The sequence below is a fragment of the Salvelinus fontinalis genome, chromosome 12, assembly GCF_029448725.1.
Source record: "Salvelinus fontinalis isolate EN_2023a chromosome 12, ASM2944872v1, whole genome shotgun sequence".
NCBI classification, from domain to species: Eukaryota; Metazoa; Chordata; class Actinopteri; order Salmoniformes; family Salmonidae; genus Salvelinus; species Salvelinus fontinalis.
This window is the reverse complement of record NC_074676.1, coordinates 57,632,248-57,645,258: the sequence shown is the minus strand read 5'-3', so window position 1 is coordinate 57,645,258 and position 13,011 is coordinate 57,632,248. Positions and strand designations below refer to the sequence as shown.

The 13,011-nt window shown below is 48.1% G+C and overlaps 1 protein-coding gene across 2 annotated transcripts in view; it reads left to right on the top strand.

Annotated features, from left to right (window-relative positions):
• Positions 1–13,011, top strand: part of LOC129867631 (tyrosine-protein kinase RYK-like) — a 211,725-nt gene that overhangs the window by 153,102 nt on the left and 45,612 nt on the right. For both annotated transcript variants that reach the window (XM_055941157.1, XM_055941154.1), the window contains 2 exons: positions 7,247–7,333; positions 9,742–9,811. In XM_055941157.1, the coding sequence (XP_055797132.1) occupies positions 7,247–7,333; positions 9,742–9,811 (157 nt within the window). The remainder of the gene's footprint in view (positions 1–7,246; positions 7,334–9,741; positions 9,812–13,011) is intronic.

The following is a 13,011-nucleotide window of genomic DNA, read 5'->3' as shown; positions in this document are numbered from 1 at the left end:
AAGTGCCCTGGTTTGTTGAGAAGGCCCTGCCCTGGTCTGTTGAGGAGAAGGCCCTGCTCTGCCATGGTCTGTTGAGGAGAAGGCCCTGAAGTGCCCTGCCCTGGTCTGTTGAGGAGAAGGCCCTGAAGTGCCCTGCTCTGGTCTGTTGAGGAGAAGGCCCTGCCCTGCCCTGGTCTGTTGAGATGGCCCTGCCCTGGTCTGTTGAGATGGCCCTGCCTTGCCCTGGTCTGTTGAGGAGAAGGCCCTGAAGTGCCCTGCTCTGGTCTGTTGAGGAGAAGGCCCTGCCTTGCCCTGGTCTGTTGAGAAGGCCCTGCCTTGCCCTGGTCTGTTGAGAAGGCCCTGCCTTGCCCTGGTCTGTTGAGAAGGCCCTGCCCTGGTCTGTTGAGAAGGCCCTGCCCTGGTCTGTTGAGAAGGCCCTGCCCTGGTCTGTTGAGGAGAAGGCCCTGCTCTGCCCTGGTCTGTTGAGGAGAAGGCCCTGCTCTGCCCTGGTCTGTTGAGGAGAAGGCCCTGCTCTGCCCTGGTCTGTTGAGGAGAAGGCCCTGCCCTACCCTGGTCTGTTGAGGAGAAGGCCCTGCCTTGCCCTGGTCTGTTGAAGAGAAGGCCCTGCCTTGCCCTGGTCTGTTGAGAAGGCCCTGCCTTGCCCTGGTCTGTTGAGAAGGCCCTGCCCTGGTCTGTTGAGAAGGCCCTGCCCTGGTCTGTTGAGAAGGCCCTGCCCTGGTCTGTTGAGAAGGCCCTGCCCTGGTCTGTTGAGAAGGCCCTGCCCTGCCCTGGTCTGTTGAGAAGGACCTGCTCTGCCCTGGTCTGTTGAGAAGGCCCTGCCTTGCCCTGGTCTGTTGTGGAGATGGCCTTGCCCTGCCCTGGTCTGTTGAGATGGCACTGACCTGCCACGCCCTTGTCTATTGAGGAGAAGGCCCTGCTCTCCTCTGTTGAGGTGAAGGCTCTGAAGTGCCCTGCTCTGTTGAGAATAAGGCCCTGCCTTGCCATTGTCTGTTGAGTAGAAGACTCTGAAGTGCCCTGGTCTGTCGAGAAGGCCCTGCCCTGGTCTGTTGAGGAGAAGGCTCTGAAGTGCCCTGCTCTGTTGAGAAGGCCCTGCCTTGCCCTGGTCTGTTGAGAAGAAGCCCCTGCCTTGCCATTGTCTGTTGAGTAGAAGTCTCTGAAGTGCCCTGCTCTGGTCTGTTGAGAAGGCTCTACTCTGCTCTGGTCTGTTGAGAAGGCTCTACTCTGCTCTGTTGAGAAGGCTCTACTCTGCTCTGGTCTGTTGAGGAGGCTCTGCTCTGGTCTGTTGAGAAGGCTCTACTCTGCTCTGGTCTGTTGAGAAGGCTCTACTCTGGTCTGTTGAGAAGGCTCTACTCTGCTCTGGTCTGTTGAGAAGGCTCTACTCTGCTCTGGTCTGTTGAGAAGGCTCTGCTCTGGTCTGTTGAGAAGGCTCTACTCTGCTCTGGTCTGTTGAGAAGGCTCTACTCTGGTCTGTTGAGAAGGCTCTACTCTGGTCTGTTGAGAAGGCTCTACTCTGCTCTGGTCTGTTGAGAAGGCTCTACTCTGGTCTGTTGAGAAGGCTCTACTCTGCTCTGGTCTGTTGAGAAGGCTCTACTCTGCTCTGGTCTGTTGAGAAGGCTCTACTCTGCTCTGGTCTGTTGAGAAGGCTCTACTCTGCTCTGTTGAGAAGGCTCTACTCTGCTCTGGTCTGTTGAGAAGGCTCTGCTCTGGTCTGTTGAGAAGGCTCTACTCTGCTCTGGTCTGTTGAGAAGGCTCTACTCTGGTCTGTTGAGAAGGCTCTACTCTACTCTGGTCTGTTGAGAAGGCTCTGCTCTGGTCTGTTGAGAAGGCTTTCCTCTGCTCTGGTCTGTTGAGAAGGCTCTGCTCTGGTCTGTTGAGAAGGCTCTACTCTGGTCTGTTGAGAAGGCTCTACTCTGGTCTGTTGAGAAGGCTCTACTCTGCTCTGGTCTGTTGAGAAGGCTCTGCTCTGGTCTGTTGAGAAGGCTCTACTCTGCTCTGGTCTGTTGAGAAGGCTCTGCTCTGGTCTGTTGAGAAGGCTCTGCTCTGGTCTGTTGAAGGCTCTACTCTACTCTGGTCTGTTGAGAAGGCTCTGCTCTGGTCTGTTGAGAAGGCTCTACTCTGCTCTGGTCTGTTGAGAAGGCTCTGCTCTGGTCTGTTGAGAAGGCTCTGCTCTGGTCTGTTGAGAAGGCTCTATTCTACTCTGGTCTGTTGAGAAGGCTCTATTCTACTCTGGTCTGTTGAGAAGGCTCTGCTCTGGTCTGTTGAGAAGGCTCTATTCTACTCTGGTCTGTTGAGAAGGCTCTATTCTACTCTGGTCTGTTGAGAAGGCTCTACTCTGGTCTGTTGAGAAGGCTCTACTCTGCTCTGGTCTGTTGAGAAGGCTCTGCTCTGCTCTGGTCTGTTGAGAAGGCTCTGCTCTGGTCTGTTGAGAAGGCTCTGCTCTGCTCTGGTCTGTTATACATTTTGGTTACTTATTTGAGTTTTTTTTCTACTGTTATACAGACACAACCCCCCATTGGATAATGTCACCCACTTGGCCATTTCCCCTTGAATTTTGGTTAGAGTTTATTTACAGTGCATTAGGGAAGTATTCAGACCTCTTGACTTTTTCCACATTTTGTTACGTTACAGCTTTATTCTAAAATGGATTACATTTTTTTTTTATCTCTTCAATCTACATACAATACCCCATAATGACATCCCAATACCCCATAATGACATCCCAATACACCATAATGACATCACAACACCCCGTAATGACATCCCAATACCCCATAATGACATCCCAATACCCCATAATGACATCACAATACCCCATAATGACATCACAATACCCCGCAATGGCATCACAATACCCCGCAATGACATCACAATACCCCGCAATGACATCACAATACCCCGTAATGACATCACAATACCCCGTAATGACATCACAATACCCCGTAATGACATCACAATACCCCTTAATGACATCCCAATACCCCGTAATGACATGCCAATACCCCGTAATGACATCCCAATACCCCGTAATGACATCCCAATACCCCGTAATGACATCCCAATACCCCGTAATGACATCCCAATACCCCGTAATGACATCCCAATACCCCGTAATGACATCCCAATACCCCATAATGACATCCCAATACCCCGTAATGACATCCCAATACCCCGTAATGACATCCCAATACCCCGTAATGACATCCCAATACCCCGTAATGACATCCCAACACCCCATAATGACATCCCAACACCCCATAATGACATCCCAACACCCCATAATGACATCCCAACACCCCATAATGACATCCCAACACCCCATAATGACATCCCAACACCCCATAATGACATCCCAACACCCCATAATGACATCCCAACACCCCATAATGACATCCCAACACCCCATAATGACATCCCAACACCCCATAATGACATCCCAACACCCCATAATGACATCCCAACACCCCATAATGACATCCCAACACCCCATAATGACATCCCAACACCCCATAATGACATCCCAACACCCCATAATGACATCCCAACACCCCATAATGACATCCCAACACCCCATAATGACATCCCAACACCCCATAATGACATAGCGAAAACAGGTTTTTAGACATGTTTGCAAATATATATTAAAACACTTTTTTAAATATAGTATTTACTTAAGTATTCAGACCCTTGTTTCTATTGATCACCCTTGAGATGTTTCTACAACTTGATTGGAGTCCACCTGTGGTATAATAAATTTATTGGACATAATTTGGAAAGGCACACACCTGTCTTAATAAGGTCCCACAGTTGACAGCACATGTCAGAGCAACAACCAAGGCATGAGGTCGATGGAATTGTCCGTAGAGCTCCGAGACAGGATTGTGTTGAGGCACAGATCTGGGGAAGGTAAGCAAAAACATTCTGCTACATTGAAGGTCCCCAAGAACATAGTGGCCTCCATCATTCTCGAGTGGAAGAAGTTTGGAACCACCCAGACTCTTCCTAGAGCTGGCCGCCCGGCCAAACTGAGCAATCGGGGGGAGAAGGGCCTTGGTCAGGGAGGTGACCAAGAACTCTATGGTCACTCTGACAGAGATCCAGATTTCCTCTGTGGTAATGGGAGAACCTTCCAGAAGGACAACCATCTCTGCAGCACTCAACCGATCAGGCCTTTATGGTAGAGTGGCCAGACGGAAGCCACTCCTCAGTAAAAGGCACATAAAGGACTCAGACCATGAGAAACAAGATTCTCTGGTCTGATGAAACCAAATGAAAATAGCCCAGAAATGTTTCATACGAACAAATGCTTATTTCTCTCAAATTAAGCACACATTTGTTTCCATCCCTCTTAGTGAGCATTTTGTCTTTGCCAAGATCATCCATCCACCTGACAGTTGTGACATATCAATAAGCTGATTAAACAGCATGATCATTACACAGGTGCACCTTGTGCTGGGGACAATATACGGCTCCTCTAAAATGTGCCATTTTGTTACACAACACAGTACAGCCTATGTCTCAACTTTGAGAGTGTGTGCAATCCTGATTACAGGAATGTCCACCAGAACTGTTGCCAAGTAATTTAATCTTGGACGTACTGCCAAATTCTCATTTTAGAGAATTTGACAGTACTTCCAACTCGTCTCACAACCGCAGACCACGTGTAACCATGCCAGTCCAGGACCTCCACATTGGGCTTCTTGACCTGTGGGGGGAAAAACGAATTCTAATTGGCTGAGCCTGGCTCCCCAGTGGGTGGGACTATGCCCTCCCATGGCTGCACCCCTTGCCCTCCCTGGCCCACCCATGGCTGCACCCCTGCCTAGTCATGTGATATCCATAGATTAGGGCTTAATTAATTAATTTAAATTGACAGATTTCCTGATATGTAACTCAGTAGAATCTTTGATATTGTTGCATGTTGCCTTTTGTATTTTTATTCCGTATATTTCAGCGTTTCGCACTGCGTTGAGACAACCGTGGGAAATCGGCTTGATAAATCAATCAATGTCAGATTATTATTTATTGTTTCCTCCACTGAATCTCCATTTGGATATTGATTAGGCTGTATAAATGTTAGCTATGTTGAGGTGTGTGCTGCTCGTGATCATCTTGTCTAGTTGGGTCATTCATTATCACTGATCAGAACATTTTGTCATCGTGTTACGTAGCGTAACCAGTTGATTATTTTTGCACTTCAGTCGCTTAGTAGCCTAGGCCTACTCCCGACAAAAACCATGTAACTCGTCTCAATCAATCAATGCGATTCATGTTTCCCTGAATCTCCGTCTGTATATTTGGTTAATTCTCTGCCTGGACAAATAAGAGGTGGTGTAGCTATCACCGATCAGAAACATTTAGCGTGCTATAATGTAGCCTAAATCAAGTCTAGGCCTATTATTTTTGTTCGATCGTGTAAAGGCAACTCCTAACGTCTGTCGAGGTTGTGAAATATGAACACGAGACTCTCATGTTTTTGAAAATATAGATTGCTGTTGTTTTCTATCGATATCATGATGAAGATCCCTTCAATGTAAGACCCTACACCTGCTCCCTAACAAAGGGGAGTGAGGGTAGGAAAGGGATTGAAACCGCGGATCAGAAAAGCATGAGCTCTGTTTTCTAAAAAATAGCTTTATATGACAGCAATTCCACGTCGCCCTGACACGTTGTATGGGAAAAATATTATTTGTATTTTGTTCTGTTTTATTTCATTTATATATTTTATATATATTATAAAATGTGTTGATTGTGATCAGGGTAGCCGAAGTATGTTTGATGAATAAAATAATGATGGATTTAATGGCTCAGCCGTTTAGCATATAGGTTGCACTCCAAATATGCCAGTCTATTCTTTTGAAAATACATTTATTAGTCTTGTGTTTCTTAGGACCTGCCTTAAACAAATTAATAATTTATTTGTGATGGTGTACATTCAATGGATTTATAAAAATAGACGTCCACACACATCGGCCCACATCTACTTCCACTCCTAAAATTTCAGGCCTATGCACGGGAGATATAAAAGGCTTTTCACGGCAAGAATGTGGTAAAAATGGGAATTTATAAATTGGGCTTTTTTTCCCAGCCAACATACCATAACATTTCTGTATAGGGTATTAGTTTAGGACATTATAGAGGACCTAATGCAGAGCCCTGGGGGACACCAGTAGTGAGAACATGAGGGCCTAGTCTAGTACAGGTCCCTGGAGTACACCAGTACTGAGACATTAAAGAGGACCAAGTACCAAGCCCTGGGGGACACCAGTAGTGAGAACAGGAAAGGACCTAGTACAGGCCCCTGGGGGACACCAGTAGTGAGAACAGGAGAGGGCCTAGTACAGGCCCCTGGGGGACACCAGTAGTGAGAACAGGAGAGGGCCTAGTACAGGGCCCTGGGGGACACCAGGAGAGGGCCTAGTACAGGGCCCTGGGGGACACCAGGAGAGGGCCTAGTACAGGGCCCCGGGGGACACCAGGAGAGGACCTAGTACAGGGCCCTGGGGGACACCAGGAGAGGACCTAGTACAGGGCCCTGGGGGACACCAGTAGTGAGAACAGGAGAGGACCTAGTACAGGCCCCTGGGGGACACCAGTAGTGAGAACAGGAGAGGGCCTAGTACAGGGCCCTGGGGGACACCAGGAGAGGGCCTAGTACAGGGCCCTGGGGGACACCAGGAGAGGGCCTAGTACAGGCCCCTGGGGGACACCAGTAGTGAGAACAGGAGAGGGCCTAGTACAGGCCCCTGGGGGACACCAGTAGTGAGAACAGGAGAGGGCCTAGTACAGGGCCCTGGGGGACACCAGGAGAGGGCCTAGTACAGGGCCCTGGGGGACACCAGGAGAGGACCTAGTACAGGGCCCTGGGGGACACCAGGAGAGGACCTAGTACAGGGCCCTGGGGGACACCAGTAGTGAGAACAGGAGAGGACCTAGTACAGGCCCCTGGGGGACACCAGTAGTGAGAACAGGAGAGGGCCTAGTACAGGGCCCTGGGGGACACCAGGAGAGGGCCTAGTACAGGGCCCTGGGGGACACCAGGAGAGGGCCTAGTACAGGCCCCTGGGGGACACCAGTAGTGAGAACAGGAGAGGGCCTAGTACAAGGCCCTGGGGGACCCCAGGAGAGGGCCTAGTACAGGCCCCTGGGGGACACCAGGAGAGGGCCTAGTACAGGGGGACACCCTTAGTGAGACATTTATAGAAGACCATTTCCTCTAATAAAAGATGTGCTGTTCTTTCTTTCACAGGAACGTTTGGCCGCATCTTCCATGGTGTTCTGTTGGACGAGAAGGACCCAGCCAAGGAGAAGCAGTGCTTTGTGAAGACTGTGAAAGGTACCCAGCCATTCATTCCCTCGTCACTGTCTGCAACCCATTCATTCCCCTGTCACTGTCTGTAACCCATTCATTCCCTCATCACTGTCTGCAACCCATTCATTCCCTCATCACTGTCTGTAACCCATGCATTCCCTCATCACTGTCTGCAACCCATTCATTCCCTCATCACGGTCTGCAACCCATTCATTCCCTCATCACTGTCTGCAACCCATTCATTCCCTCATCACTGTCTGCAACCCATTCATTCCCTCATCACTGTCTGCAACCCATTCATTCCCTCATCACTGTCTGCAACCCATTCATTCCCTCATCACGGTCTGCAACCCGTTCATTCCCTCATCACTGTCTGCAACCCGTTCATTCCCTCATCACTGTCTGTAACCCGTTCATTCCCTCATCACTGTCTGCAACCCGTTCATTCCCTCATCACTGTCTGCAACCCATTCATTCCCTCATCACTGTCTGCAACCCATTCATTCCCTCATCACTGTCTGCAACCCATTCATTCCCTCATCACTGTCTGCAACCCATTCATTCCCTCATCACTGTCTGCAACCCATTCATTCCCTCATCACTGTCTGCAACCCATTCATTCCCTCATCACTGTCTGCAACCCATTCATTCCCTCATCACTGTCTGCAACCCATTCATTCCCTCATCACTGTCTGCAACCCATTCATTCCCTCATCACTGTCTGCAACCCATTCATTCCCTCATCACTGTCTGCAACCCATTCATTCCCTCATCACTGTCTGCAACCCATTCATTCCCTCATCACTGTCTGCAACCCATTCATTCCCTCATCACTGTCTGCAACCCATTCATTCCCTCATCACTGTCTGCAACCCGTTCATTCCCTCATCACTGTCTGCAACCCGTTCATTCCCTCATCACTGTCTGCAACCCGTTCATTCCCTCATCACTGTCTGCAACCCATTCATTCCCTCATCACTGTCTGCAACCCGTTAATTCCCTCATCACTGTCATCGTTAATTGTAACATTGTTGTAACGTTTCCCGCCATCTTCCTTTCATGGGCAACTTTGAAAATAAAGGTCTTGGCAGAGTGTTAGGATGGCTTGAGGTCCCTGATTTTATACCGTTCTCATCTGATAATACCAAGTTGCTATGTCTGTCTTACCCCTATACTATCTGATGGGTTGAATTTCCCACCAATCACATATCGCCTTATCTCATTTCTTTTCCTCAGCATGTGAGTAGTCTGCATCGTATCTGCTGGTGATGCCGAGAGAAGAGCTCTTAGTTGGGCTATTCTCTAATACCTATTCAATTAGACCATAAGGTTAACCCAAGGCTATGAGTCGGGGTTAGATAGGGGTAAGGTGAACTCTTAACCTCTTTGACCTCTTGACTCCTCTCTATAACTCAACAAAGGTCACGGGGGGGGAGGGGGGGGGGGGGTGCGTGATTCAAGGTGCCAGAAAATGTTATCAATGCACTGTCTGTTTTGAGGTGCGCCACTGCCCCGTATAGTGAGTACGTGGCAGGTTGAATAACAGGTTGAGGTAACCAGTTAAAACCTCGGTCCACACAGTCTCTCTTTCCCACAGACGTTCTCAGGTTCACGTGTCCTTCCCAGCTGACCTTTGCCCTCTAGCTCCTCTAGCAATTCCATGTTTATCCAGGGTGGGTACCAGACCATGAACAATGTGCCCAACCCCCATGCCAACCATACCCGGGTCCTGCTTTGTCCTCCTCCTCTTCCTCCCAGCAGACCCCGAGGGCAGGAAGCATGCCTGCTTCCAAAGAGGGCCACTCCCTCTCTCCCAGATTAAACATGGCCCTCTGCAGATATGGGCTCGAATCGTATTCAAAATCACTTCAAGTACTTTTATCTGGGCTTTTATTGACCCTAGCTGGCACAATGGAACCAATAGAATAAGGGTTCAATCCCCGCCCCTCTGACACTTCAGCCAGACTCGAGCCAATTAGGAAATGTTTTGAAAGATTGTAAATACTGATAGAACCCAGGTCTTGGGCCTCTGTGCAGCTTGGCAAGGGTCAATCGAGCGTCTCGGTGTTTCCGACTAAAGATGATATAACGCTCAGAGGGAAAGCGCGGACCGGTGCCGTTCTAGGAGAATGTAGAAGGGTGTTGTCAAGAGGGCTGTTAGACTGTGACGCGACCCTTATTTTAACCTTTGATTTGGTCAGGAGGAATGTTCATGGCTCAGCTTGGCCAAGAAGGTTTAGAATGTTCTTATATCAGTGATCTGCGGTGTGGTTTTACTGCGGTTGCTTTCCATAACTTAAGATTTGGGTGTTCTTTAAAAAACTGCAAAGCATCTCCAGATTTATGCTCTGTGGAATTTCTACCGCTAAACTCGAGTCTCTCGTCTTCTCCTTTTTGTTTTCTCTCTTTCACTCTCTTCTCTCGTCCATTAGACCATGCATCTGAGGTGCAGGTGACCATGATGCTTACGGAGAGCTGTAAACTACGAGGACTTCATCACAGGTAATCAATCAATCAAATCAAATCATCACAACAAGATCAGATGGATACCTGAAGTCACAGTACACCTGCTCTTTCTATACCATAGACCAGTGGTTCCCAAACATGTTATAGTCCCGTACCCCTTCACACATTCGACCTCCAGCTGTACCCCCTCTAGCAGCAGGGTCAGCGCACTCCAGCTGTGTACCCCCTCTAGCTCCAGGGTCAGCTGTACCCCTTCACACATTCGACCTCCAGCTGTACCCCCTCTAGCCCCAGGGTCAGCTGTACCCCCTCTAGCCCCAGGGTCAGCTGTACCCCCTCTAGCTCCAGGGTCAGTGTACCCCCTCTAGCTCCAGGGTCAGCTGTACCCCCTCTAGCTCCAGGGTCAGTGTACCCCCTCTAGCACCAGGGTCACCTGTACCCCCTCTAGCCCCAGGGTCAGTGTACCCCCTCTAGCACCAGGGTCAGCTGTACCCCCTCTAGCACCAGGGTCATCTGTACCCCCTCTAGCACCAGGGTCAGCTGTACCCCCTCTAGCACCAGGGTCACCTGTACCCCCTCTAGCACCAGGGTCAGCGCACTCTCAAATGTTGTTTTTTGTCATCATTGTCAGCCTGCCACACACACACTATACGATACATTTATTAAACATTAGAATGAGTGTGAGTTGTCGTCACAGCCCGGCTCACGGGAAGTGACAAAGAACTCTTATAGGACCAGGGCACACATAATAATAATAATAATAATAATATGATAATAATCAATAATTTTGCTCTTCATTTAACCATCTTACATATAAAACCTTATTTGTTAATTGAAAATGGTGAATAACTCACCACAGGTTAATGAGAAGGGTGTGCTTGAAATGATGCACATAACTCTGCAATGTTGGGTTGTTTTGGAGAGAGTCTCAGTCTTAAATCATTTTCCACACACAGTCTGGGCCTGTATTTAGTTTTCATGCTAGTGAGGGCCGAGAATCCACTCTCACATAGGTACGTGGTTGCAAAGGGCATCAGTGTCTTAACAGCGTGATTTGTCAAGACAAGATACTCTGAGCGCAGCCCAATCCAGAAATCTGGCTTCTGATTTTAAATTCATTTTCCACAGAACCGCTTGTTGCGATTTTGATGAGTCTCTCTCGTTCAGATATCGTTAAGTGGACTGGAGGCAGGGCATGAAAGGGATAACGAATCCAGTTGTTTGTGTCATCCGTTTCGGGAAAGTACCTGCGTAATTGCGCACCGAACTCACTCATGTGGTTCGCTTTATCGTGTTTGACATTGTCCGTAAGCTTGAGATAATTTGCACACAAAAAAATCATACAATGATGGAAAGACCTGTGTGTTGTCCTTGTTAATGCAGACAGGGAAGAGCTCCAACTTCTTAATCATAGCCTCAATTTTGTCCCGCGCATTTAATATAGTTGCCGAGAGTCCCTGTAATCCCAGATTCAGATCATTCAGGCGAAAGAGAAAACCTCACCCAGATAGGCCAGTCATGTGACAAACTCATCATCATGCAAGCGATCAGACAAAATAAAAATGAGTCTGTAAAGAAAACTTTAAGCTCGTCTCTCAATTTAAAAACAAAATGGGTCGGTGCTTTGCCCCTTGATAACCAGAGCACTTCTGTATGTTGTAAAAGTGTTCACTGGCTTGTATGCAAAGCAGTTCTTCTTCCTGCCATGTCACTGATGTGTTGTGAAACAGTGTTGTTCGATGAAGGCATTGTCTGTAGTTTTCTTGGCCTTTTCCCACAGCATTGTCTATGTCTGTGACAGCAGGAAGAACTACGTCCCCCACAATAGTATGGGGCTTGCCTGTCCTAGCCACTCGGTAGCTCGCCATACTAAGACGCTTCTAGCCCCTTCTTATTAATGGTATCTGTTGCTTTGATACATGTCTTAATACTCACTCCAAATAACTTATTTTTCAAATTGGTTTGTTTCTAAATATCTGCGCAAGAGTGAAGGTTTGATCGAGTTGTGAGATGGTACTTTTGCACATATAACACACCGTGGCTGAGGAAAGGCACTACTCCCAATATAAGTGAACCCCAAATCAATGTAGTTTTCATCATATTTGCGCCTCTTCGATGGCCCAACGTCCCTGTCTGTTGTTCGGTGCTTTCCCACGTAAGGGGGCAGCAGCTCTTCGGTTGCATCAGATTCACAACTGTCAGTGTCCATGCTAGCTGGGATGACAACAAATGTAGAATTTCTTTAAAAAAATATATATATATATATATATTTCACCTTTATTTAACCAGGTAGGCCAGTACTTGCAGTTGGAGGCCACGGAAGGATAGTTGTATGGCATTGAAGCTCGTCGGGAGGTTAGTTAACACAGTGTCCAAGAGGGGCCAGAAGTATACAGAATGGTGTCGTCTGCGTAGAGGTGGATCAGAGAATCACCAGCAGCAAGAGCGACATCATTGATGTATACAGAGAAGAGAGTCGGCCCGAGAATTGAACCCTGTGGCACCCCCATAGAGACTGCCAGAGGCCCGGACAACAGGCCCTCCGATTTGACACACTGAACTCTATCAGAGAAGTAGTTGGTGAACCAGGCGAGGCAATCATTAGAGAAACCAATGTTGTTGAGTCTGATGATAAGAATGCAGTGATTTACAGAATCGAAAGCCTTGGCCAGGTCGATGAATACGGCTGCACAGTACTGTCTTTTACCGATGGCGGTTAGGATATTACTGATGCTAGCATTGGACAACTTGTGTCATCGACAGGTGTAGTACTGCTGGTAGTACCAGTAGAGCTGGTATGTGTACTTGTTTGACCCATTTATTAATTTTCGAGCAAACTGAATGAGCAGCAGCAGCTACGTTTGGCTACAAGGCTGTTGAGTCTGCCAATACGACACAAGTTGTCCAATGCTAGCATCAGTAATATCATAACCGCCATCTGTAAAAGACATTACTGTGCAGCCGTCTTCGTCGACCAGGCCAAGGCTTTCAATTCTGTCAATCACCCACATTCTTATTGGCAGACCGTTAATGGAATTCCCGCGAGAGAGAAGCGGTTATTTAAAAACTATATATATATATATTTAACCTTTTATTTTATTAGGAATGTCAGTTAAGAACAAATTCTTATTTACAATGACGGCCTAGGGAACAGTGGGTTAACTTCCTTGTTCAGGGGAAGAACGACAGATTTTTACCTTGTCAGCTCGGGGATTCGATCTAGCAACCTTTCGGTT